General features: G+C 45.7%; 1 protein-coding gene across 3 annotated transcripts; it reads left to right on the top strand.

Moving 5' to 3' along the window:
* The first annotated feature begins 2,020 nt into the window (after positions 1-2,020).
* Positions 2,021-27,289, top strand: LOC113023540 (NLR family CARD domain-containing protein 3-like). Of its 3 annotated transcripts, none has more exons than XM_080302271.1 (11): positions 2,021-2,328; positions 12,835-12,954; positions 13,034-13,117; positions 13,568-13,684; positions 15,942-16,014; positions 16,177-16,378; positions 16,503-18,300; positions 20,470-20,640; positions 21,585-21,758; positions 26,029-26,075; positions 26,209-27,289. In XM_080302271.1, exons 2-11 carry the CDS (start codon positions 12,878-12,880, stop codon positions 26,739-26,741), a joined length of 3,276 nt encoding a protein of 1,091 aa, XP_080158397.1. In that variant the 5' UTR covers positions 2,021-2,328; positions 12,835-12,877; the 3' UTR covers positions 26,742-27,289. The 3 variants fall into 3 exon arrangements, with proteins under 3 accessions (XP_080158397.1, XP_080158398.1, XP_026025405.2); XM_080302272.1 differs by lacking the exon at positions 2,021-2,328 and adding an exon at positions 3,979-3,999; XM_026169620.2 differs by lacking the exon at positions 2,021-2,328 and adding an exon at positions 3,986-4,111.

Genomic DNA, 27,289 nt, shown 5'->3' with positions numbered 1-27,289 from the left:
TTATACTGTTACGGAAAAAAACAAAAAAAACAAACATTCGCACATCAAAACGAAAAATCATCATCGGCCCACCGGGTCCAGCTATGGCTGCATATGTGTTTAGTAGTAATTTGTTTTTGTAGAGGGCTAGCATAGCAACTGTTTTCGAGGGCATTGCCATATTGGAATCCCGATTTCTCTGACGAGGCTAACCAGAACGCCGTTTCCTGGAGTGTGACATTATTCCCAGGTCCGTGTTCCGAGGTAAGTCGAACGCAACACGAATCTAAATCCCAGTAACGATTAATGCCTTCCTGATTTTAGCATAATAACTAGTTACCGTGCTCCATAAAATTATGAACAGAATCGTCATCAGACTCTGCTTCCTCCACGAAAGATGTGCCAGTGGGATTGAGGAGGTCCTCGAAGTATTCCTTCTACCGGCCAACAATTTTCTCTGTCGAAGTCAGCAGCGCTCCAATCGCACTATACACAGTGCAGGTAGAGCACTGCTTTCCCCTCCTGAGTCGCCTGACGGTTTGCCAGAATCTCTTCAGTCCGAAAGTCTTTTTCCATGTCCTCTCCGAACACCTCCCACAAACAAGTTTTTGCTTCAGCCACTGCCCGCGCCACGTTCCGCTTGGCCTGTCGGTACCTATCAGTTGCCTCCGAAGTCCCACAGGCTAACTAAGCCCGATAGGACTCCTTCTTCAGCTTGGTGGCTCCCCTCACCTCTGGTGTCCACCATTTGGTTCAATGGTTTCAACCATGACAGGCACCAACCACCTTGCTCAATGCAGCAGCTTCAGCAATGGAGATGCTGAACGTGGTCCATTCGGACTCAATGTCCCCAGTCTTCCTCGGAATACTGTTGAAGTTCTGCCGGAGGTGTGAGTTGAAGATCTCACTGACAGGAGTTGCAGGTGAGAAGTTCAGGATTGTGTTTGGAAGTAGCCAACCATAGGCGGGTCGCTCCTCAGGTAGAAGAGAATAGTAGATCCCTGATCGCCGACACCAGAGCCATGCCAGCTTGTAATTAAGTGAGTGACACCTCGGATCTTGGTCTGCATTGGCATAAAAAGCATGTCTAATAATAATAATAATAATAATAACAATAATAGTACCAAATATAAACAAACTTTAGAAAGCTTCAAAATAATGATTTTAAGCTTTTCAGACCTTTCTCTTGGCCAGGGCTGGGCAATTAATTTCTATAGGTGGCCACATCAAAAATCTGAATAGTGTTGTTGGGGCGAACCGCTGATAACTTTAACTTAATGTGGCTAAATATTAAATTTCTCCCATTTCTCTCCTACTGGTAATCAGAAGTTTAAGAATATTCTGTAGATATTTATCTAAATGTATGAATTGTTATGTAGGTTGACAGTAAAATAATCCTTTAAAAGTAATAAACAACTTTAAAAAATCATTACATCACTGTTTTATTTTAACTTATTAATCTTCACAAATCTGCAGTATGTTAAAGATTCTTTAGAATATATAAAATAACTTTATACAAGAAGAAACATGTGCTTACGATGTTTCCATTCAGCTCACTGGTTTAATGAGAAAAATCCAGTCTGTCTTGGGCTTGAACAAGTGCAGCGAAATCTGGCTGAATGTCTGCGTTGTAACCCTGAGAGGGGATCATCAGATCAGAGGATCTGGATTTGTTGAACTTCATCACTGAGAATGTCTGCAGGTAGATCCAAAGAGGGCTAGGATGCTCTGAGCATGTCTCCTCATGTGTGGGAAGAGTAAAACTCAGGTAGTGGGACAGACCTGTGAACATCACTGGGTGCATTATCCACACTACAGGAGAAGAAACCATGTGCTTCAGTAGTGACGGTTCACTCTCAAACGTTTTCAAGTCTTGAAGTTGCCTTGAAAACTCGCCATGCGGTGCTTCTACCGTGGAACCTGTGAGGCTGATCAGCTGATGGCCTCCTTCAGTGTTAGCATGTGAGTCAGGATATTGTCCCCCAATTGAGTTGAGAGAAGTTGCAACTTTCACTGTGCTGTACATTTCAGGCCCTTGCATTGCACTTTGATATTCAGTTCATTTATCTGAGCAGTCACATCTACAGAAAACCAAGGTTGTCAAACCAGTCTGCATCTGAAAGCTTATTTCTACCTTATTAAGCTTATTCATAAGCATTTCTGATCATGCTTAACTTTTCATCACTATGTGCTGCTTTTACGCGACATGCCTGTGCATGTGTGGTATTTTATCTTCCTGGTGTTTCCTCGATGAAATGGGCGGAGAGAACAAAACACAGCCAGAGAGCATTTGAAGCCACACAACACGAGCGTGGAGACAATTCTTCCTCTGCAGATTTTGAAGGCACCGTAAGTTTCCCTTCTTTCTACCTTTAAGCTTTTATAGATTATTGATTAAACAGAAAAACACATAAATTCTTGTTGAGTAAACAATAAAACCTGAAGCTCAGTCACAAAGCGTCAGTTTCTGTTGGGCGCTGCTCACATACAAACACTCAGGAGGAAGTGCTCGTGCACGCTGCTGTTATTTGCAGGTTCAGTCGGTTTTCTGCAGCTGGAACTCATAAATCCATGTTATGCAAATCTTCTGTTATAACAATGTAAGTAATGTTAACATCTCTGTTTATCATCTCAACTGTAGCTTTAAGTTTAAGCATTGATGTTAGATGTGCAACCCTGACTCGTTGAGATTATTCTGTTTACCAAGAACAAGTTTGCACTCATTGATGCGAACGTCTTCGCTCAGCAACACCTTTGTCACAGGCTAATTGGTCCATTGTTCTAATTTGTCATGATAACTACAGAACAACATGGTAAAGATCAGCACATCGATATATTGAACTAAACATGACTGGATTTATAAACAGACTTCAAACATTTCAGTAACACACACACAGTCCACACACCTCCTGCTTTTGCTTTCATTTCTAACATCAGATCTCCTTTTTTCACCAATCTTCTTCCTCTAACAAGATCCTCAGTCTGCCGCTGTTTCTTTTGTGGAGGCAAATCCATTCTGCGTTTCCTTCAAAGCGTCATTTCCACTTCAAAGCTGTGAAAATGTGTCAGATGAAGTTCCCTCTTTAAAAAGCGATGATGAAACTGTGGCACTTAGTGACTGAAACCCAAAACACATCATGTTTGTCTGCTGGAGAGACGGATCAGGGCGGCCTTCGTCGCTGTGATGTCATCAGCCTTTGAAGACTCTGTCAGGACAGTGACAGGAAGTGACCTCAGTCTAAAGGTCATTTGTGGAGCTGAGCTGATGCACAGCATCAACATGTTACTGCAGCTGAAAAGTAACAAACTCAGATTAAACAGTTCAAACAAGTCGAAGGCGTTCCTACATCAGGGAGCAAAGACGAACTCCACACACACTGACACCTCTGCAGTGACACGTTCAACACAATAACATGATGCAGGTATGACGTTGACCTTTGACCTCAAACCCAGAAACAAACATCACTGATGTGTCAGTGTACAGGGACTGTTATCATAAATGTGTGTTCGTCACATTAATCTCAGCTCAGATGTTTTATTTTAGCTGGAGGCTCAAACAGAGCAGGGAGCTCATAAAATATAAAAGCAGAATTCAAAGAGCTTTTAATAACTCAACACGATGCTTCAAAGTTAAAGGAGCTGGACTGATGTTCGTGCACATCAGAAGCTTCAAATATACAAAAAAAATTTTATAAAAAGGTAGCAGGAGGTCAAAGGTCAGAGCTCCTGTGTGTCTGAGGGCGGCTTCACGCTGGAGAAGGATGAAGGAGTCTGACCTGAGCCAGTGTTTGACATGAACACATCAGCACTGCTGTCAGTGAGCCTAACGACAGCCGTTAGCATCATTTCAGTGTTTCTGTGATAAAAACACTTCCTGTCACTGTGGTGGTCACAGTGACATCATGCAGTTTGTGTTTTGACCTCCAGAAAACCAGGAGACATAAATCACCTTTGGACAACCTGCCAGAGATTTGGGAGTTTCCCACGTGCACCTGAATGCAGCACTGACAGTTTCTAACGGTAACATTACACAACCCTGTGGGTGTTTCCTTCCTGCTCAAACTTTACTTTCTCTTTCCTGAACTACCCGTTTCTGCTGACTGATCGTCTCCGTGTGAAGCTCCGTGTGAAGGTAACCTTAGCAGTCTTTAATGTTTCCTGGCTAACATCAGCTGTGTGCAGCTTAGTTCCAGCACACATCTGCCGCTCCATAGTTCACGGTAACGGACTCACAGCTGGACCAACAGGCTGTTGGTTAAGGACGTGTGCTAAACACACATCCTTCTTTCAGTGTGGGCGTGACTTTGTCTTAAAACACACATTTAATGTCCTGTTTGTAGTTCGAAGGAAAAACGACTCCATGATGAGTCAGTTTGAATGTTTTCAGTGATGATCTGCAGTGAATGTCATGGTCCTGAGTCTGAGGACTCAGTGTTTTGTGTTTCTTTATGCTTTTGTTCATTCCGAGTGTGTATTCTGTTGTGATTTTGCCATTTGTTAGGTTTCTGTTCTTTGCCTGCCTGCTCCCACTTCTCTGTGTTCCCTCTGTCTGTCCATGGTGTTATTGTGTCTGCTCATGAGTCTGCCTGTCAAGTTCAGTGTCCTGTCTGGTTCTCTGTGTCTGTTAGTTTCCTGTTTTATTCTGAAGGTTCATGTCTGATGTGAGTGTGTTCAGTTTACATTTCCCCTGTCCCGTCAGCTCTGATTTCTCCCAGCTGTGTTGCCCTCCTGTCTCTCATCCCCTGATTACTGGTGTGTGTATTTAAGCCCTGTGTGTTCTCCTGCCTGTTGCCGCTTCGTCTGTGTTACTTCGTGTCAGTCTGCGTTACCCTGTGTTCCACAGTGTCCTGTTCCTCGTCTGCGTCTCTCTGCTTCTCATCCCGTTGTCATATGCTCCCAGGTCTGTTATTTTTAGTCCTCCCAGTTTAGGTGTCTTTAGTTATTTGTTATGCCCCACTGTTTGTTTGCCACTACACCTCTGTAAATAAAACCACCGGTATCTCATCCACTGCCTGCATCTTGGGTCCTTCTTCCAACTCCACACGGCTCGCTTCGGCAGCCGTGACAGTACGAACCGTCCACTATGGACCCAGCAGCATTCAATCCGCCCAAGGAGCTCCGGGAGGACATTATTTACTCAGTAGACAAATTAATTAACTTATGGCTGGAGCATGAGGGGAGAGAATTCCGACAAGGCATAGCTGTTCGGCTACAGCGCTTACTTTCTGGTCTCCCCTGGTTGCTCAGCTCACTTCACCCGCTCACACAGAATTTTGTTCTGAACGAGCTTCATCTTCTCCCCCTTGCTACCACCCACCCTGCAACTCATGCTTCACTCCCTGACCCGACGGAGAGCGTCCTGCCCGGCCCGTCGGTCCAGCCTTCAAATGGGAAACAGCACTCGCGCCGTCGACGCCCCTCGCCACAGTCGGACCCCAGGATATCAGAGCGGCCGACTGTGGTGAGTAAAAAGGATAACAGCTCCAATTTGAACTTTGAGAGTTTTTCTTCTGGGGTTGTTCGGGGTGTGTCAGTGGGAGCTAATTCGCTAAGCCTACCTACCTTCGTGGTAACCGATCTCTCCCAGGTTGGCATTTTTAAGACTTCAGTGAAAGCAAAGGGCTGTTCTTCTGTTTCTTCTGAACCTGTTAAACCCGTGTCAGCTAACCCAGGGTCTGCTAAAACTGTGGCATATATCCCAGAGACAATTAACACCAGCTCTGATAATACCAGGACTGTTTATTCATTTGAACTGCAACCTGAAGCTCAGTTAGCCGCCCGACCTGAAGCTCAGTTAGCCGCCCAGCCTGAAGCTCAGTTAGCCGCCCAGCCTGAAGCTCAGTTAGCCGCCCGGCCTGAAGCTCAGTCTCCAACTTCACCACCGTTGTCATCACAACCATTATGTCCGTCACCTTCAGTTCAGCCTCCTGTTCAGCAGCCACCAGCCCTGCATCCTGTGTCAGTTGCTCCACCTGTAAAACAATACAAGTCAATTCTACCCGAAAGACACTGTTCCTCGCCCATCCATTCCAAGCAGAGAGACAAATCTAATAATAATGTCAACAGTCCTCAAAGGCTGGCCGGTTCTGAGACTGAGATGCACTCCAGGGCCTCCCCAGAGGCTGGGTTTCAGCCCCCATCAGACTCTGGACCCCTGGAGTTTAAGAAGCCAGCTGAGGACTGCACCCGGCTGTCGCTGCCTGAGCAGGGTCAATGCTCTGCGCAGCTGCAGGCCGCTATGTGTTTGCCAGAGGCCCGTGTGCCTGCTGGTCCTGTCCTGTGCCTGCCAGAGGCCCGTGTGCCTGCTGGTCCTGTCCTGTGCCTGCCAGAGGCCCGTGTGCCTGCTGGTCCTGTCCTGTGCCTGCCAGAGGCCCGTGTGCCTGCTGGTCCTGATCTGTTCCTGCCAGAGGTCCCCGCGCCTGCTGGTTTTGTCCTGTGCGTTCCAGGGGCCCCTGTGCCCACTGTTCCTGAGACTGTTCTCGCTGGAGGGCCCGAGGAGCCCGCCCAGCTTCCTGCCTCGTCAGCTGGAGGGTCCGAGGAGCCCGCCCAGCTTCCTGCCTCGTCAGCTGGAGGGTCCGAGGAGCCCGCCCAGCTTCCTGTCTCGTCAGCTGGAGGGCCCGAGGAGCCCGTCCAGCCACCAGCTGCTCCACCAGCAGCCTCATCCACGCTTGCAGCAGCAGTTTCATCCATGCTGCCGCCTGCTGCAGCGCCTTCGTCTGCTGCATCCTCGCCTGGTCCAGCTTCAGCATCATCCTCGCCTGGTCCAGCTTCAGCATCCTCATCAGCTGCTTCGCCTGGCCCAGCTTCAGCATCATCCTCGCCAGCTGCTTCGCCTGGCCCAGCTTCAGCATCATCCTCGCCAGCTGCTTCGCCTGGCCCAGCTTCAGCATCATCCTCCCCAGCTGCTTCGCCTGGCCCAGCTTCAGCATCATCCTCGCCTGGCCCAGCTTCAGCATCCTCATCAGCTGCTTCGCCTGGCCCAGCTTCAGCATCCTCATCAGCTGCTTCGCCTGGCCCAGCTTCAGCATCATCCTCCCCTGGCCCAGCTTCAGCATCCTCATCAGCTGCTTCGCCTGGCCCAGCTTCAGCATCATCCTCGCCCGGCCCAGCTTCAGCATCCTCATCAGCTGCTTCGCCCGGTCCAGCCTCGCCCGGTCCAGCCTCGCCCGGTCCAGCCTCGCCCGGTCCAGCCTCGCCTGGTCCAGCCTCCGCGTCTTCATCCTCATCAGCCTCGCCTGGTCCAGCCTCCGCGTCTTCATCCTCATCAGCCTCGCCTGGTCCAGCCTCCGTGTCTTCATTCTCGTCTGCAGTGGCCTCCTCTTCAGCTTCCCCACCTTCGTTTGGCCCAGCCTCTGCATCAGCTTCGCCTGGTTCAGCCTCCGCATTCGCTTCAGCGTCGCCTGGCCCAGCTTCGGCTTCAGCCTCTGCCTCGTCTGGTCCAACCTCCGCTTCGCCTGGTGCTGCAGGGGCCACGCAGCCTTCGGGTCCCCTACTACCACCTCCACATCGTCGGTCATCTGCCAGGCCGCTTGTTGGGCATCATCACCACCGTGGCCGCCCTCCGGACTTCTGTTGCCACCCTCCGCCTTCTGAGTGGACGACCTCCTACATGCCGCCACTGCCCTCCGCGTGGCCGGCCCCCAGACCTGCTTCCGCGCCGCCGTTGCCGTCCGCACGGTCGGCCCCCGGACCTGCCCCCGCGCCGCCGTTGCCGTCCGCACGGTCGGCCCTTGGACCTGCCCCCGCGCCGCCGTTGCCGTCCGCACGGTCGGCCCCCGGACCTGCCCCCGCGCCGCCGTTGCCGTCCGCACGGTCGGCCCCCGGAACTGCCCCCGCGCCGCCGTTGCCGTCCGCACGGTCGGCCCCCGGAACTGCCCCCGCGCCGCTGTTGCCGTCCGCACGGTCGGCCCCCGGACCTGCCCCCGCGCCGCCGTTGCCGTCCGCACGGTCGGCCCCCGGAACTGCCCCCGCGCCGCCGTTGCCGTCCGCACGGTCGGCCCCCGGAACTGTACTGTTTTGGCCTCCTGCGCTGTCGGCCCCCTGAACTTGGCCATCTGGGCCTTTTTGGACTCTGTCCCTCCGTCCTGGGCCCCCTCCGCCCGCCCTGGTCGGGTCGTTTTCTGTTTTGGTTTTTGTCTGTTTTTGTGTTTCTGCTGGGCTGTCTGGAGCCAGCCCTTGAGGGGGGGGTACTGTCATGGTCCTGAGTCTGAGGACTCAGTGTTTTGTGTTTCTTTATGCTTTTGTTCATTCCGAGTGTGTATTCTGTTGTGATTTTGCCATTTGTTAGGTTTCTGTTCTTTGCCTGCCTGCTCCCACTTCTCTGTGTTCCCTCTGTCTGTCCATGGTGTTATTGTGTCTGCTCATGAGTCTGCCTGTCAAGTTCAGTGTCCTGTCTGGTTCTCTGTGTCTGTTAGTTTCCTGTTTTATTCTGAAGGTTCATGTCTGATGTGAGTGTGTTCAGTTTACATTTCCCCTGTCCCGTCAGCTCTGATTTCTCCCAGCTGTGTTGCCCTCCTGTCTCTCATCCCCTGATTACTGGTGTGTGTATTTAAGCCCTGTGTGTTCTCCTGCCTGTTGCCGCTTCGTCTGTGTTACTTCGTGTCAGTCTGCGTTACCCTGTGTTCCACAGTGTCCTGTTCCTCGTCTGCGTCTCTCTGCTTCTCATCCCGTTGTCATATGCTCCCAGGTCTGTTATTTTTAGTCCTCCCAGTTTAGGTGTCTTTAGTTATTTGTTATGCCCCACTGTTTGTTTGCCACTACACCTCTGTAAATAAAACCACCGGTATCTCATCCACTGCCTGCATCTTGGGTCCTTCTTCCAACTCCACACGGCTTGCTTCGGCAGCCGTGACAGTGAAGACTTTTTCAGTACAGGGTGAAGTTTGTGGTTCAGGTTTTAGCAGCTCTGCAAGTGGAAGGTTTGAATCCTGTTTTAAGGACTGATGTAAATTTCTTGCCGATGGGCATTGTTCCCTCTAAGCTGCGCGCGTGCGGAATTGCGCACTGCTGGCACGGTCTCTGCGTTGCGCACAGAAAATCTGCGTTGCGCACAAAAAAGAAAAAATCTAACCTGAATTGAAATTAAAATGAATACTTTAACAATCATGTTTTGCAGTGTTAGTCAGTGACTGACTGCTCCTGTATGGGATTAGAACGATGCCACCTTATCCCGTAGTCCAGCCAATGATGCGATTCACTTTCATATATACAGTGGGGCAAAAAAGTATTTAGTCAAATTCAAATCAAATTCAAATTTTATTTGTCACGTACACAGTCATACACAGTACGATATGTAGTGAAATGCTTGGACAACTGCTCGTGACCTAAAGAAAACAAAAAAGGAAAAGGCTATGAATAAGAATAAGTCAGCCACCGATTGTGCAAGTTCCCCCACTTAAAATGATGACAGAGGTCAGTAATTTGCACCAGAGGTACACTTCAACTGTGAGAGACAGAATGTGAAAAAAAAATCCATGAATCCACATGGTAGGATTTGTAAAGAATTTATTCGTAAATCAGGGTGGAAAATAAGTATTTGGTCAATAACAAAAATACAACTCAATACTTTGTAACATAACCTTTGTTGGCAATAACAGAGGTCAAACGTTTACTATAGGTCTTTACCAGGTTTGCACACACAGTAGCTGGTATTTTGGCCCATTCCTCCATGCAGATCTTCTCGAGAGCAGTGATGTTTTGGGGCTGTCGCCGAGCAACACGGACTTTCAACTCCCGCCACAGATTTTCTATGGGGTTGAGGTCTGGAGACTGGCTAGGCCACTCCAGGACTTTCAAATGCTTCTTACGGAGCCACTCCTTTGTTGCCCGGGCGGTGTGTTTTGGATCATTGTCATGTTGGAAGACCCAGCCTCGTTTCATCTTCAAAGTTCTCACTGATGGAAGGAGGTTTTGGCTCAAAATCTCACGATACATGGCCCCATTCATTCTGTCCTTAACACTGATCAGTCGTCCTGTCCCCTTGGCAGAAAAACAGCCCCATAGCATGATGTTTCCACCCCCATGCTTCACAGTAGGTATGGTGTTCTTGGGATGCAACTCAGTATTCTTCTTCCTCCAAACACGACGAGTTGAGTTTATACCAAAAAGTTCTACTTTGGTTTCATCTGACCACATGACATTCTCCCAATCCTCTGCTGTATCATCCATGTGCTCTCTGGCAAACTTCAGACGGGCCTGGACATGCACTGGCTTCAGCAGCGGAACACGTCTGGCACTGCGGGATTTGATTCCCTGCCGTTGTAGTGTGTTACTGATGGTGACCTTTGTTACTTTGGTCCCAGCTCTCTGCAGGTCATTCACCAGGTCCCCCCGTGTGGTTCTGGGATCTTTGCTCACCGTTCTCATGATCATTTTGACCCCACGGGATGAGATCTTGCGTGGAGCCCCAGATCGAGGGAGATTATCAGTGGTCTTGTATGTCTTCCATTTTCTGATGATTGCTCCCACAGTTGATTTTTTTCACACCAAGCTGCTTGCCTATTGTAGATTCACTCTTCCCAGTCTGGTGCAGGTCTACAATACTTTTCCTGGTGTCCTTCGAAAGCTCTTTGGTCTTGGCCATGGCGGAGTTTGGAGTCTGACTGTTTGAGGCTGTGGACAGGTGTCTTTTATACAGATGATGAGTTCAAACAGGTGCCATTCATACAGGTAACGAGTGGGGGACAGAAAAGCGTCTTACAGAAGACGTTACAGGTCTGTGAGAGCCAGAGATTTTCCATGTTTGAGGTGACCAAATACTTATTTTCCACCCTGATTTACGAATAAATTCTTTACAAATCCTACCATGTGGATTCATGGATTTTTTTTTCACATTCTGTCTCTCACAGTTGAAGTGTACCTCTGGTGCAAATTACTGACCTCTGTCATCATTTTAAGTGGGGGAACTTGCACAATCGGTGGCTGACTAAATACTTTTTTGCCCCACTGTACGCAGTAGTGATGTGTCGGTTGCGAACGAAATGTGTCAGAGCCGGATCTTTGACGTGAACGACGGGAGCCGGTGTTGTGCTTTGCGCTGGGCAGAGGGGGGAGGGGCGGTAGTTACAGTCAGTACCACAGGAACAGAGCGGGAGGGAGAGAGAGAGAGAGCCAGGGACAACAACGTCACATTAGAAAGGTATAGTAATCATCCACAATTATTTTCAGTTGCAGATGATGGGATTTCCGACTCTTTTTAGAGAGCCGGCTCTTCAGGTTGTTTTGTTGCTTTAATTAATTTATTATTAACAATAATATAAAATTATGCACAAAAGGAATTATAATGTAAAAAAAAAAAAGAAGTCGGTTGTATTTATATATGTTTATATATAAATATATGCGGTGGCCCCTAGAGACAAAACACGTTCAAACTGCAAAACACATTTCTAGCATGAACTGAACTTCCAAAGCAGAGCTACTAGATCACTTAAATTACACAATTGAAAGCATGAAAGCACATGTGTATTGTTTTTGTATTTATACACAAGCACCCATATATATTCAAATAAGTTTAAAAAAAAAGTTAATTTACCTGTTACTACCACACACCAAATCTGGTTGTTGGTACTTGCTGGCTTGTGTAGCCACGAGGTAACAAAAGCTCAACACTGCCCCCTAGCATCCTGGAGCACTGCTGTTGTGTTTTGTACGTGCTTCTGAGTTGCTGATGGGTTCCTGTTGTCTAAAGGTTGTCGCTCCTCACAGATCACAGTGTTTTCAGCCTTTGGTCAGTTTTTGCTGTCAGAACTTTCTTGATGTGATAGATGTGCAGCTGCAAACAAAAATTCAAAATTCAAATTCAAATTTTATTTGTCACGTACACAGTCATACACAGTACGATATGCAGTGAAATGCTTGGACAACTGCTCGTGACCTAAAGAAAACAAAAAAGGAAAAGGCTATGAATAAGATGGGAAATAAATATGAAAAATTAAAAAGGGAAATAAATATGAAAAATTAAAAAGGGAAATAAATATGAAAAATTAAAAAGGGTAAATTTTACTAGGAAGGAATAAAATATAAATTAAGGTTAAAAAGGAAATAACTGTACAACACAAATTAGAATGAAGGGTAAATTTAACTGGGAAGAATAAGATAAAATATATAAATTAAAGTTGAAAATAAAATAACTGTACAACAAAATACACAATATAGAACTATATAAGAATGTATGAAGAAATATAAATAAATATATACACAATAACAGCAGCTGTACAAATATTAACTGGAAATGAAGAATATAATGTCCAGTGTTGTGCAATCCACATTATGTCTTGTGCAGTGCAAATATGCTTAAAGTGATTTAAGTGATGAAGTGAAAACAATGTCCAGAATGTCCAGTGTGTGTGTAAGAACTGTATGTGTGGGTCAGTACTGTGTGGTGGTGTGATTGAGAGACCGTATCGTGCTGCTGTAAACGATTGTGTACTTTATTCTTTCCATACATGCCAGTGCAACTCCGACTCAGTTTGATCGTCTGTCTCTGAACATTTACAGTTTTTATCAAATGAAAGGAAACAGGAAACAGTGCAGTGAACGCTCTGCACAAGAACAACATTCAGTTTATTTCTGTAATGTGAACGTTATTTTTCCTCTCATTAACATGATACTGTCATAAGTACATTAATTAATAACATAATGTTGATAAACTGTGGTTGTAGAAGTCTGTACAGTCTCTAAGAATAACGCTGCTTGTTGCTGTTATTATTGATCCCTTATTGATATGTGATGGTCAGTCCTACAACTACAGCAGATACCTCGTATTATCTGCACTCAGATGGAGCAGATCAACACATCAGACACGACCTCTGCAGCTCTCAGCTGATGTGCACATGAATGATTGTGTTTCCTCTGCAGGTGAAGGTAGAAAGTGTGTGTGAGCTGATTTGGATTGAGCAGCATGGATCAGTGTGAGGACAGAGAGGAGGGAGCCCCTCCCTCTAAAAGAGCCATAGAGAGCCAGACCAAAGCTCAGAGGTGAGATGACCATCTCTAACTGTCCATGACTCCATGTCACAGCTCAGCACTCACATCTCTGCTCCATCATTATTCACAGGAACCCACCTGGACCTCCACCCAGAGAGCGTGACAAGTCTAAAAGCCCTCCCATAGAAGACCTGCCTGTGTCTGCTGCAGAGAGGTGAGCTGTTAGTAACATGAACTCTGTGTTGTCAGTTTGTTGTCTGATGTAAGTGATGATGATCTTTTTGCTTCGTGGTTTTTAAAATGATCTAAAATGTCTCAAAGGACACACAGGCTCAGCTGTAACTGTCATTTTTATCTGGTTTGAAGCCACATTTTGACAGAATTGGCTGTTTTTAACTATTTATTTTAAGAAGTTGTGGAAATTTAGACATCAGACATCTGGATCCTGAACTGTTATAGAAACAAATGCTAGCAGTGGGTAGTTTGACTTTAGCCTCGTGGCTAAACTGACCAAAACCAGCATGCCCACTGCCAACACTAGTTTGGAGTTTCCTTCTGCTCATGCTCAGCCTGCAATCCAGTTTGTCTTTAGGACGATGAAGGTATCCTAATCTTCATCAGCTTCTGTAGCTGCAAATTAAAAAAAATGTTTCCTCCCTAACAGGACCCATGGGAGTCCAGCTGGACTTGAAGCTGGACCCAGCTGTGTGTCCTTCAAGAGTGACCGGTCTAGACGTCAGCTCATTAATTTTAAAGTCCAGCGGGTGTCTGCTGCAGAGAGGTGAGCAGCTAGTAACATCAACTCTTTGAGAGCTGATTTAACTGCTTGGTGTTGCTGAATGTTGTTATACCTCCTCGTTTATCTGTTTGTGTAAGGTTTGTGGTGGGAGTAAGAGGACTGGGTAGATCTGGTGCACTCTGTATATTTCCATTTGTTTTCTGTTAAAAACACTAAGTAAGCAGGTTGGTGCCACCTATGCAGTGTTTTTCATCTTATGAATATTAAGATTTTTCTGTGTTTTTGTTTCGTTTTCAAGAGTAGAGCTCTGCCAGGTTAGGGTTAGTAGGTCTGACATTCAGCTGCAAATCATTCCAGTGTGGGCTGAAGGCCATCACTCGATGAAGCCAACAGAACCACATCATCTGTGAAAACCAGAGAGGATATTCTGAGACCACCCAAGTGAAAGCCTCGTGGCAATTCTGAACAGAACCGGTGACAAAGGGCAGCCCTGACAGAGTCCATCACCCACTGGGAAAGAGTGCAACTTACTGGTCCTCCTTCTTAAAGATGGGAACCACCACAGTCTGTCAATCTAGAGACACTGCCCCTGATAACCACGCAACATTGTAGAGATGAGTCAACCAACAAAGCGCTAGAATGTCCAGAGTCTTCAGGAACTCAGAACGAACCTCTCTTGAAGGTCTGCTGGAGGTGTTAGTTGAAGATCTCACGGATATATCGACAAAACATTGAGAAACTAAAAACTATAGAGCATCTCATTCATTTAAAAACAAAGTTTATTGTTTTAATTACAAGAAACCTTCCAACACTGTAACTGACTGACCCATTTTAAAACGAAATAAAGCAGGAGGCCCAAACCATTGCACATACTGGTTCTGTATAGCACAAACGTTCTGCTACCAAATGACACCTGAGCATCCTGACTCAGGGTTTGAACGATTCATCCCATCGTCTGATCCAAACCATATTGTTAACGTTAGTACAGGAACCTCTCTGTGGTTCGTTTATGACAAAACTGTGAGATTTCAACCTCTTGGATATGAATGTGGTTGTTTACCAGGACACAGATGAGTCAGAGACAGTTAGCAGCTCTGTATTCGTGTCCAACACGATGATCCAAAAAATGGTGAAGTTTGAGAGGCATAATTATCTACTTCAAGTATCCGGTCGTTAAGTGATGATGTGATGAATCCTACTTCCGGGTCTAAAGTAGTCTGCGTTTAATATGGCTTTTGTGTTGTTAACATGTTTAATGTTTTGTATTTTCTTCTATTTGATCTCAAAAAGCTCCTAAAACAGTCAGTGATCACTGTTGACCTCCCTCGGCTTTTATTACCGCTAATCATTTATTTAAGCTCAGTTTTTAAAACCTTAGGATGTAACTACAGCCCAGCCCATGCAGCAGTATATGAATGACTAACCTCGTATTGTGGATGGATTATCTCAGTTGTTCTCCTGGCTGAAGTTTGGTCCTTTTACAGCCTCCTGCCATGCGATTACATTTGTTCCTGACCACCGAGAACACTCACGTTAACTTTTATCGAGTGGAAAAAAAGTTAGCTTGTTTATATTATGCTAACATAGCTGTGTCGCTAGCGGTCACATAGCACATCATTACATACCAGCTAGCCAAACTTCAGTAACCCTAAAAACGTCACTGCTGTTTAGTTTTCTTTCTTCATTTATGTTGGAAGTGATTACAGAGCTGTATGTTTTAATTTGTTTCCAAAATCTCTCAGTCAGGACATGCTATATTGTATTTAGATAGAAGCTAGCGAGCTAACTCCCTGCTAACTTCTAACTTCATTAAATGTCATAAATTCCGTTTTCATGGATGCCTGGATGTTAAACTCAATTGTTACACCTGGTAGAGCAGAACGCTGATCATTTTATTAAAGATGAAAGACTTTAGACAGTTTTTCAACTCTCAGTAATGCCACAGTGATCGTTTGATATATGGACCTGCAGCGGAGTTTAGACCCAGACACGGCTAGTGACGTCAGACTTAACGACCGGATGGTCGTTGAGCTGAGAGAGGAATTAATCATATCTTAGACGATTGATTGTTATTTAACTATTTCATTATGTTTTCTTTACAACTGTCATCCAAAGAGAATTTGTTAGCAGCTGATGTTGGCTTTTAGTTGGGAAAATTAAAGTAATAAGAAACTAAGCTGAGCTGTTGATTTTTAGTACGATCAGCTGAAATCATAGCCATATACGACTAAGAGCAGTCATCTAAATAAATGTCTTTGTCAAAATATCACTGGCTGAATTGATGATAATTCCTCCACAGAGTGGACCAGGAGAGCTCAGAGGTTCAACGTGGTCAGACTGCCCATCAAACACAGCTGGACTCCATATTTATGGTCTGTACATGTACAACAACTACTTTTACATCTATTCTGTTCACAGTCATCTCCATGCTGCTCTTTGTAGACCAGCGGGGTGTCAGTGTGCCCAACATGGATCTGATGTTTGGCTCCATGATTTCAGTCTGATTGGCTCATTCATAAAGTATTCTGTTCCAGTTGCTGGAGGACAACATCATCACGTTTGTGAAGAACGAGCTGAAGAAGATCCAGAAGCTTCTGAGTCCAGATTACCCAGAATGCTTAGAGAGTCAGAGGGAGGATGATGAGAAGAGCAGAAGCAGAGAGGCATTTGTGAAGATCACAGTGGACTTCTTGAGGAGACTGAATGAGGAGGAGCTGGCTGACCGTCTGCTGCGCAGTAAGAAACAGATAAAGATTAGAGCTGGTTAATGAATGCTAAATTAACTAATATCTTGCAGATGGACAACATGCATGTGTACTTAATAAATTCTTGACTGAGATTTAATTAATTTGTTTTTTAGAAATTCCCACTGAAGGTTATGAACATCATTTCAAGTCTGCACTGAAGAAGAAGTTCCAGTGTGTGTTTGAGGGCATCGCTAAAGCAGGAAACCCGACCCTTCTGAATCAGATCTACACAGAGCTCTACATCACAGAGGGAGGGACTGCAGAGGTCAATGATGAACATGAGGTCAGACAGATGGAAACAGCATCCAGGAAACCAGACAGACCAGAAACAACCATCAGACAAGAAGACATCTTTAAACTCCCACCTGGAAGAGATGAGCCAATCAGAACTGTGCTGACAAAGGGAGTGGCTGGCATTGGGAAAACTGTCCTAACACAGAAGTTCACCCTGGACTGGGCTGAAGGCAAAGCCAACCAGGACTTCCAGTTCATGTTTCCATTCACTTTCAGAGAGCTGAATGTGCTGAAAGAGGAAAAGTTCAGCTTGGTGGGACTTGTTCATCACTTCTTTACTGAAACCAAAGAAGCAGGAATCTGCAGCTTTGAAGACGTCCAGGTTGTGTTCATCTTTGATGGTCTGGATGAGTGTCGACTTCCTCTGGACTTCCACAAAACTACAATCCTAACTGATGTTACAGAGTCCACCTCAGTGGATGTGCTGCTGATAAACCTCATCAGGGGGAAACTGCTTCCCTCTGCTCGCCTCTGGATAACCACTCGACCTGCAGCAGCCAATCAGATCCCTCCTGGGTTTGTTGACATGGTGACAGAAGTCAGAGGGTTCACTGACCCACAGAAGGAGGAGTACTTCAGGAAGAGAATTGGAGATAAGAAGCAGTCCAGCAGGATCATCTCCCACATCAAGACTTCACGAAGCCTCCACATCATGTGCCACATCCCAGTCTTCTGCTGGATCACTGCTACAGTTCTGGAGGATGTGCTGGAAACCAGACAGGGAGGACAGCTGCCCAACACCCTGACTGAGATGTACATCCACTTCCTGGTGGTTCAGGCCAAAGTGAAGAAGGTCAAGTATGATGGAGGAGCTGAGACAGATCCACACTGGAGTCCAGAGAGCAGGAAGATGATGGAGTCTCTGGGAAAACTGGCTTTTGATCAGCTGCAGAAAGGAAACCTGATCTTCTATGAATCAGACCTGACAGAGTGTGGCATCGATATCAGAGCAGCCTCAGTGTACTCAGGAGTGTTCACACAGATCTTTAAAGAGGAGAGAGGACTGTACCAGGACAAGGTGTTCTGCTTCATCCATCTGAGTGTTCAGGAGTTTCTGGCTGCTCTTCATGTCCATCTGACCTTCATCAACTCTGGACTCAATCTGCTGGAAGAACAACAAACAACCTCCAAGAACTCTGACACAAGAGAATCTACAGAGAAAAACTTCTACCAAACTGCTGTGAACAAGGCCTTACAGAGTCCAAATGGACACCTGGACTTGTTCCTCCGCTTCCTCCTGGGTCTTTCACTGCAGACCAACCAGACCCTCCTACGAGGCCTGCTGACACAGACAGGAAGTAGCTCACAGACCAATCAGGAAATGATCCAGTACATCAAGAAGACACTCAGTGAGAATCTGTCTACAGAGAAAAGCATCAATCTGTTCCACTGTCTGAATGAATTAAATGATCGTTCTCTAGTGGAGGAGATCCAGCAGTCCTTGAGTTCAGGAAGTCTCTCCACAGATAAACTGTCTCCTGCTCAGTGGTCAGCTCTGGTCTTCATCTTACTGTCATCAGAAAAAGATCTGGATGTGTTTGACCTGAATAAATACTCTGCTTCAGAGGAGGCTCTTCTGAGACTGCTACCAGTGGTCAAAGCCTCCAACAGAGCTCTGTAAGTAAATATGTGGTCATTCCTTTTTGAATCTGTGAAATATTCAAAATAATTCAGCTGTCAAAGGTCCTCTCGAGCCTCTCGATTATCAAAGACATGTCTGTAAATTGCTGCATTCATCTTTCCCTGACTAGTCTCCTGGTTCCTGCTGCCATAAACCTTCCCCACAGCATCCTGATGCCACCACTTGTTCACCTGTAGAGATGGTATTGGCCAGGTGATGACCTTTAGCTGGTTTCCTTTAGACACGACATTTGGCATTCTGGCCAAAGAGTTCACATCAGATCTTTGGTCACCTCTCTATTTGCTCTGAAATGCTCTCTCAAAAATGGGACCGTATATAAACAAGCCTGTGCCTTTAAAAATCACAGCCAGTCAACTGGTGGACTCTATTCAACTTGTAGAAATATCTAACAAATGATCAGTGGAAACGGGATACACCTGAGCTTAATTTTGAGTGGCATGGTTGTGAATACTTGCTTATACTTGCTTATACGTTTTATTTATTTATTTTTTGGTTGTTTCATTTTAAATAAGTTTCTGAAAAATTTTCAAGCAGACTTTTTTTTTTTACTTTGTCACTATGGGTTGTAAACAGCACACGGCAGAACCAACCACAGTTTCACAGTTTGCATCCTGCTGTATTTAACACTTTTTCCCGGTTGCTGTACACACACAGTCAGCTGCAGCTCCACAGCTTGCAGCGTGAGCCGGGATTGCATATGCCGTACAGATGGGTCCATCTCCCCTACAGCGGCTCAGCGATAGGGAAGTGTGAGTTTAAGTGGCTACCCACGTATCCGTGGCGCTGGTGACGGGGGCCACCCATGTGGCAATTGCAGATGTAAGCAGAGGCTCCCACGTGGCTTGGCAGGTGGCCGGCATGCAGGACCACTTGGCGTGCTGACCTCAGGACACCACTAGACCGGCCAGCATGGTGACCTCAGGAGTAGCACGACCCTTGCACGCTTCGACCTCCACCACCTGCTTTAGATGCCCCTCGCAGCGCCTCCTCGACCTCCACCTCTGGCTGGAGAGGCCCCTCGCAGTGCCTCTGGCCGGTCCGTGAAGACACACCAGTCGCTCTGCGGCCCTCCTCTGGGGCCATGACGGGTGCAGGCCCCTGCCGGCCAACAGCCGCTCCCACCCAAGGAGTAGTGATGGGTGCGCTGACAGGCTGCATCCTGGCTGGTTTCACCCTGGAGGCCAGAACAGGCGCTGTGCAGTTGAGGGTCATAGGTGGGGGTGGCGGGGGTGACGGCCAGGAACTAATCTGAGCTGCTAGACTCATGATTCGCTGCATCCGGCACTCGGATCAGTTTTGTAGTTCTTCCCACGGGTGGCGAGACACCGCCGCCTGCTCTCACTGCGTGGCCACTAGCTCGGCCACTTTTTGGGCCAGCTCCTTCCCTGGCTGGCCCGGTCTTGGGTCTGCCACGCACCCTCCTGGGTTTTGGCGCCACTGTAAACATCACACGGCAGACCCAACCACCGTTTCATGCTTTTCAGCATGCTGCTTTCTTTAACAGCCCAACACATACCAATAACAACAATCTAATGACTAACAGCACAGCCTTTTAAGCCAGCAAGGCATGACTGGTGTGATTCATTTTGGAATGAGGCTCTAACATGACAACTTGGAGAAAACTGAACTGCTGTGAATACTTTCTGCATGCATTCTAGATCTGATCCTTCAGCCTCGTCTCCGAGATTTGCTAGCCTCGTGTTTTTCACTCACAATGTTGTCTTCAAGGACAGGAGTTTTGTTCTTTATATCAATTACACATACTTTAGTTAGCTAATCATAGCTCAGTTTATAACTCGCCTTCAGTGTAGTCTGTTATCTCCTTTTTCATTTCTGCTATGAACTTTCCAACAAGTGTGATCATACCAGAAGCTTACTGACCAAAAGCATCTGGTGGAGGTGCAACACTTAAGTGTCCCTTAGAAGAGATTTGTTTGGGCCAAGAAAGTGACCAATAGTGCCTTCTGTTTATGCCAACAGGTATATTTAGACAGAGGTTGATTTGTGTTTTCACAAAGAAAATTTAAAATGTTTTATTAGATTTGTTTTAACTCAAATTTTAGAGTATTTTCTTAACCATGAATTGGGCTGTCTAGGTTCAGCATTTACAGTAATTTAATCTTATCACAAATCTTGCTTTTCAGATTGAGTGGCTGCAACCTTTCAGGGAGAAGCTGTGAAGTTCTGTCTGCTCTCAACTTCCAGTCCTCTAGTCTCCGAGAGCTGGACCTGAGTAACAATGACCTGTGGGATTCAGGAGTGAGGCTTTTCTCTGCAGGACTGAAAAATCCACATTGTAAACTGGAATTTCTCAGGTCAGGAATCAGCCATAAAACATTAAATTGTATTAATATTTAAACAGCTACCCATCATATAATTGTCAAATTATTTTTGTTTAACCTTTTGCATAGTGTTAGACTCTGGGTACTGTAGACTTTTTTCATATTTCATATTTTTGCATGTTTAAAAAGTGAATTCATTCACCGTCCATTTAGAGAATTTAGGGCTATTTTGTGCTTGTGATATACGAATTCCCTTTCATTGCTATGAATGATAGATTAAGGAAAAACTGCAGGAAATGCAAAAAAGACCTTGAGACATTGAGAATAGTTACAAGTACCTGGGAATCCCACAGGCAAATGTGGCTTCCAGGAAAGCTGCAACCACAAGTTCTGAGCAGTCAGCCGAATGGGAAGAACAAGATCTGGACAATCAATACCTATGCCCTTCCCCACTGGTGAGATCATCAGTTGGCTAAAGGAGGCGATAGAAAAAGCAGATGAAGACAGCCATAGTGATAGATGTAGCTGAGTGATAGTAATATGAGAAACCTGAAAAATACGACGGGCTGTGAGATGAGCTCAAAAAGATGTCGAGGGTGAAGGAAACAGTGGTTCTCTTGGTAACTGGAGCAGCGAGGGCAGTGACCTCCAAACTGGGCGAGTGGCTCCAGCAGATCCCAGGAATGACGTCTGAGATCTGCGTCCAGAAGATTGCAGTCCTAGGAACAGCAAAGATACTGTGCAGAACCCTCATGGCCTTATCACTGTGAAAGACAAAGCTGGCACCGCTGATTAACAATGGGCAAAAAAATCCAACTAATTATATCTCATTATGTGTTCTCAATTGCTGCTGCTATAAATAAAGCTAACATTAACTGAATGCGTGGAATGGGTGCGTGGCATTCAAGCTCAAAAAAAAGAAAAAAACAACAACACAGCAACAACAAAAAAGTGTTCACACGTTGTTCTGTCTGCAGTCTGTCAGGCTGTCTGATCACAGAGGAAGGCTGTACGTCTCTGGCCTCAGCTCTGAGCTGCAACCCCTCCCATCTGAGAGAGCTGGACCTGAGTTACAATCATCCAGGAGACTCGGGAATGAAGCTGCTGTCGGCTGGACTTAAGGATCCAGACTGGAGACTGGACACTCTCAGGTATGGAGAGAATGTCTGATAGAGGAGGATGAATTTTAATTTCCTCAGGGAATGATAGAGTTCTCTGATTCTCTCCCTTTCACATATATTCTACGTGTGAATCAAAGGAACATGTGTTTCGTTCAGCCTGCTATCCCACAGCTTCCCATCCAGTGTGATACTCAGCCTTTCAGCCTTAACTGGAGAGCAGTCTTCTGGTCGAGTCAGTGCTAAATCAGCTGTCGGCCTTCTTCACGTAGTTACTGGGTCTTACAGACAGACGCATCAAACAAACAGACATTTTATCTTCTAAAAGGATTCAGTGTTTCTTTTGATAATAAAAGCCTAAGCACCAAATGAGCAATACATATTTAGCCCTTCTACTTCTCAACATCTGGGGCTCCAACTTATCTCTCAACTCAGTCCTGAGTCCTCCTCACCCGACCCCAACCAGCAATGGCATCTGATAGTTTGGTGGCACGTGTTCGTCCTTTACTGCCATTGTTATCAATCTGTTTATAAGAGTCCTCAAACATGAGATCTGACAACATCAATCCCAGAAAATTCTTTCATCTCATGTGACAGTTTCCATAATCCTTCCGGTGCCCTGGTAACTGACCCGTCCAGAGCTGTATAATTTGAAATATACATACAACAAGCCAGCCCAAGCATTGGACGCACCCAATGTGTCCAATTTTTTGCCAAAAGCATAACTAAAGCTATCCTGATCTGGACTGTCATAACTGACGTTGACATCAACTTTTCTGATAGTCCAGCTATTGCATTCCTGGTCAGGTTAGCCCATTTCTGCACATTGTAATGAACATAATTAATACAGCTAAAATCCTTATTGGGTGTTATGCAAAGTACTATAGACTCAAACCCGTTAACTGTTGGGTTTGCCAATTTATAAGTAAGTAACGTGTACTTATTAAGCGCTTTTTGTAGACAGGCCGTCACAAAGAGCTGAACATGAAGGTAAAAATAAACAGAACGCTAAGTATCCAAACTCTCTGTGAATGGTACTCATGGACAAGGCCCATTTAATCAATGGCCCTTGATCAGTGGTTGTTGATCAATGGGGATGAGAATTTGCATAATTATGATACTGACCTCCCAGCCCATTGTTCCTTCAGTGGGCTGGTTTCAGTCATTATGCAAATTTACTGTTTATAAGATTGAAACCTGCAGTCAGCTGAGACTGAAGACGTCACCTGGATGATGATGAAACGTTTCTCCCACAAAACGCTATGTCCAGATGAACAGAAGCAACTTTTGGAGATTTACTTACCTGGATGATTGAGAAATGCATCAAGAAGAACACTAAGTAACAAAACAGACAATATAAACAATACAAAAGGTTAAAGGTAAATAAAAAGGTAAAAGAAATGAAAGCGATCAACAGAAGGCTTTGAATGAATTTTTATTCATCTGGAACTCCTTTCTGTATCCCTGTTGATTTATATGTGCTGAGAATTTTGTCTAATATGGACCGTCTATTCCAATTTTTGGACTGATGTACCTTTTGTCTTATAACTCTTACTGGCAGTCCCAACCTGACCATTGAGCAAGACACTGACCAGGCACTGGGCAATACCAAAACAAATCAGCCTTTATATCAAAGATCTGGAAGAATTTGGCCATAAAGTAAAATTCACGGTGCCGTCAGGGCGTACGTCCTCTACTTTGGTATCCAGATTTTGATATAAACAACAGGCTCTGCTTACCTTTATTTTGAAACCAGTTGAAAAACTCCGTCAGGGTCGCCACTTTGTTGTGTTCATTTTTCTTTCTTAAGGAAGGAGAACGACTATCTTTGGAAAGATTTTATTGGCTTCAGCAGTTGAAGTTACAAGTTATTGCGTGCTGGACCTCAATGTGAACACGCGGTCTGCTTCACAAATAGGATGGCCCTGTAAGCATGCAATACAGTTTTATACCGCGATGTGGTGCTCCTACCGTCTCCCCTGCGGGTCTTCTCCACTCCGTCCATGTCTGACCTTGTCCTACCATCTGCTTCTTTCCTGGAAAAAAGGAAAAACACCTCCGTAGCCTAACCTTGTTGCACTAATATTATCCAGCAATTCTTAGCCTCTTATTTTCTACTGATTATCTAAATCTGGGACATTGTGTTCGGACTCTCTCAGCCCAGAAAAAATATCCCCCTGACTCTATAGGAGGAGGATTGAAGATCACTTTGCTGACAACGACCCCAGAAAAATGTGGCAGGGGATCAATCACATTACCAACTACAGAAGCAATAACCAGGCAACATCTAGGACTGATGCCTCACTGGCTGAGGATCTAAACCGTTTCTTCGCCCGCTTTGAGACGACCAAGCCCTCAGCTGCCACACCACCTCCACCCGCCCCCAGCACTGGCACACTAACACTTAGGGAGCACCAAGTGAGGTGTGTTCTAAGGTCAGTGAATCCCAGGAAGGCGGCAGGTCCTGATGGAATACATGGAAAGGTTCTCAGAGCATGTGCTGACGAACTGACCGGAGTCTTCACTAAAATCTTCAACCTTTCCTTGTCATCAAACACCGTCCCGCCCTGCCTCAAAACCTCCACCATCATCCCCATCGCCAAGAAGACAGCTGTGGCCAGCCCAAATGACTACAGGCCTGTTGCACTTACGCCTGTAGTGATGAAGTGCTTTGAGAGACTGGTCTGTCAGCACATCAGGGCCGGTCTGCCTCCCACTCTGGACCCCCACCAATTTGCCTACAGGACAAATCGTTCCACCGAGGACGCTATCACCATAGCGCTCCACACTGCGCTGAGTCACCTGGAGCACCGAGGAAGCTATGTGAGAATGCTCTTCCTGGACTTCAGCTCAGCATTCAATCATATCATCCCGGAGATCCTGGTCCAGAAACTGTCTCACCTGGGACTTTCCACCCCCATCTGCCTCTGGATCAAGGACTTCCTGACAAATAGACCACAGTCTGTCAGACTCGGCCCCCACCGGTCCAGCACCATCACACTCAGCACCGGGTCTCCACAAGGATGTGTTTTGAGTCCCCTCCTGTTTACGCTCTACACATCCGACTGCTCCCCTACCCATCTCTCAAACACCATCATAAAGTTCGCGGATGACACCACAGTGGTTGGACTCATCTCAAGGGGGGATGAGTCGGACTACAGAGATGAGGTCAACAGACTGACTGAGTGGTGTTCAGTTAACGACCTCCAACTGAACACCACGAAAACTAAAGAACTTATCTTGGACTTCAGGAAGGGCAGAGCAGACCCGGCCCCACTTTACATTCACGGGAGCTGTGTGGAGAGGGTACACTCCATGAGGTTTCTGGGCGTGCAGATATCTGATGACCTCTCCTGGACTGCAAATACTACAGCGGTGGTTAAAAAGGCCCAGCAGCGTCTCCACTTTCTGAGAGTGCTCAGGAGGAACAACCTGGAGGAGAGGCTGCTGGTGACATTTTACAGAGCCACCATAGAGAGCATCCTAACGTACGGCATAACATCATGGTATGCAGGGTGCTCAGCTGCAGACAGGAAAGTACTGCAGAGGGTCATCAACACAGCCCAGAAGATCACTGGCTGCTCTCTGCCCAGCCTGGAGGTCACTGCAAACTCTCGGTACCTCAGCAGAGCTGGCAATATCATCAAGGACCACTCTCACCCCAGCAACCAACTGTTTGAACTATTACCGTCAGGCCGACGGTACAGGTCACATAAAACCAGGACAAACAGATTCAGGGATAGCTTCTTTCCCAGAGCTATCACCGTAGTAAATAAGCACAAAAACAATTGAACCTATTCCATACCGTCACTGTCATTATATTATGCTGCTATTCATACTGTCATCATATTAATGCTGCTATCCTGTATATATTGTACATACTATTGTTTGAGTACTTACGATTGTTTTTTTTGTACTTTTTATATTTTACATTTATATTTATTATTGAAATTTGCACCAAGGGAGTGGCACTCCAATTTCGTTGTACTCTGTACAATGACAATAAAGGCTATTCTATTCTATTCTATTCTAACTCCACAATTGATGTGTAAGCATGTTTGCAAGCTCTACATGTCAGTCTTAATAATTCAATTTAAGAATATTGCTGAATTAATGCGTTTGGCCCTTATTACATGGAGTGCCACATTTGTATGAGCACAATAGGAATGTGTATAAACCATCAAGCAAAAGCAGCTTTATTTAATCATTTTCCATCCTAACACTATCAGTCTGTGTATGAGAGCCATGTAATGTCCATGTGTGCATGCTGACTGTGCTGCTCTGACCCCCCTCCTCCTTTCAGGGTTGAGCCTGCTGGAGAACAATGGTTGACACCAGGTCTGAGGAAGTGTAAGTGTGTTTTTAATGGGATTCATGAAAACAAAGCAGCACACATTCACATCTCTGATCCATCATCTGTTCAATCAATGAACAGATGATGGATCAATAACTGCAGCTGGATTGTTTTTGTTCTCTCCATCAGATTCCTGTCAACTCACAGTCGACACAAACACAGTGAACACAAACCTCCAACTGTCCGACAACAACAGGAAGGTGACACGTGTGGAGGAGGTTCAGTCGTATCCTGATCATCCAGACAGATTTGATGTTCGTCCCCAGCTGCTGTGCACAAATGGTCTGACTGGTCGCTGTTACTGGGAGGTTGAATGGGGAGGACTGGTTGATATATCAGTGAGTTACAGAAGAATCCGAAGGAAAGGAGAGACGTACAACTGTGTTTTTGGATACAACGATCAGTCCTGGAGTCTGAACTGCATTAAAGATGGTCCTGATGCTGTCTGTCACAATAACAATCGAGCATCCATCTCCTCCTCCTCCTCCTCCTCCTCCGTCTCTAACAGAGTAGCAGTGTATGTGGACTGTCCTGCTGGCACTCTGTCCTTCTACAGAGTCTCTGACACTCTGATCCACCTCCACACCTTCAACACCACATTCACTGATACTCTTTATCCTGGGTTTTGGTTAGAAAGTGGTGCCTCAGTGTGTCTGTGCTGAGTGTAAAGAGGGTCGTCCTGTTAGAGAAACACTGACTGTTGAACAGTTCAGTCTGTACATGTCTGTCTCTTTCACTCACAAACGATTTTCAATTCTTTTTTTTATTTAGTTTATTGCACCTTTTTCCAATTTATGTAGTTACTACGGACTTAATGCATACATATTATTACAATTTGGGATGTAATGGTTGTATTGATGTATAGCAACTTGAAAACTAACTTACCTTAAATATGTTTATTTGCAATCTCGAGATTTGCTGCAGCTTGAATTACTTTCTACTGAGTTGTAGCAGCGCATTTTCATGTGGTGTTCTCTGTGTGTTTGAACCAAGTTATGTAATATTTGCATAATTTGAGTTATTATATATTATGTCATGGACATGTATATGCATGCATGCATGTGTAGGTTTATCATATTAGATATTGTTTGAGTTTATATTAGTTGAACCACTGCTGGTGTGACATATATTTAGTCTAATGGCAACATATGTTACTACAAACTGCTGGCAACACTGAGCATTGAGGTGACAATAAACTAGCTGACTGTGA

This window comes from Astatotilapia calliptera, chromosome 6 (assembly GCF_964374335.1).
Source record: "Astatotilapia calliptera chromosome 6, fAstCal68.1, whole genome shotgun sequence".
NCBI classification, from domain to species: domain Eukaryota; kingdom Metazoa; phylum Chordata; class Actinopteri; order Cichliformes; family Cichlidae; genus Astatotilapia; species Astatotilapia calliptera.
This window is presented reverse-complemented; position numbering and strand designations above follow the sequence as displayed.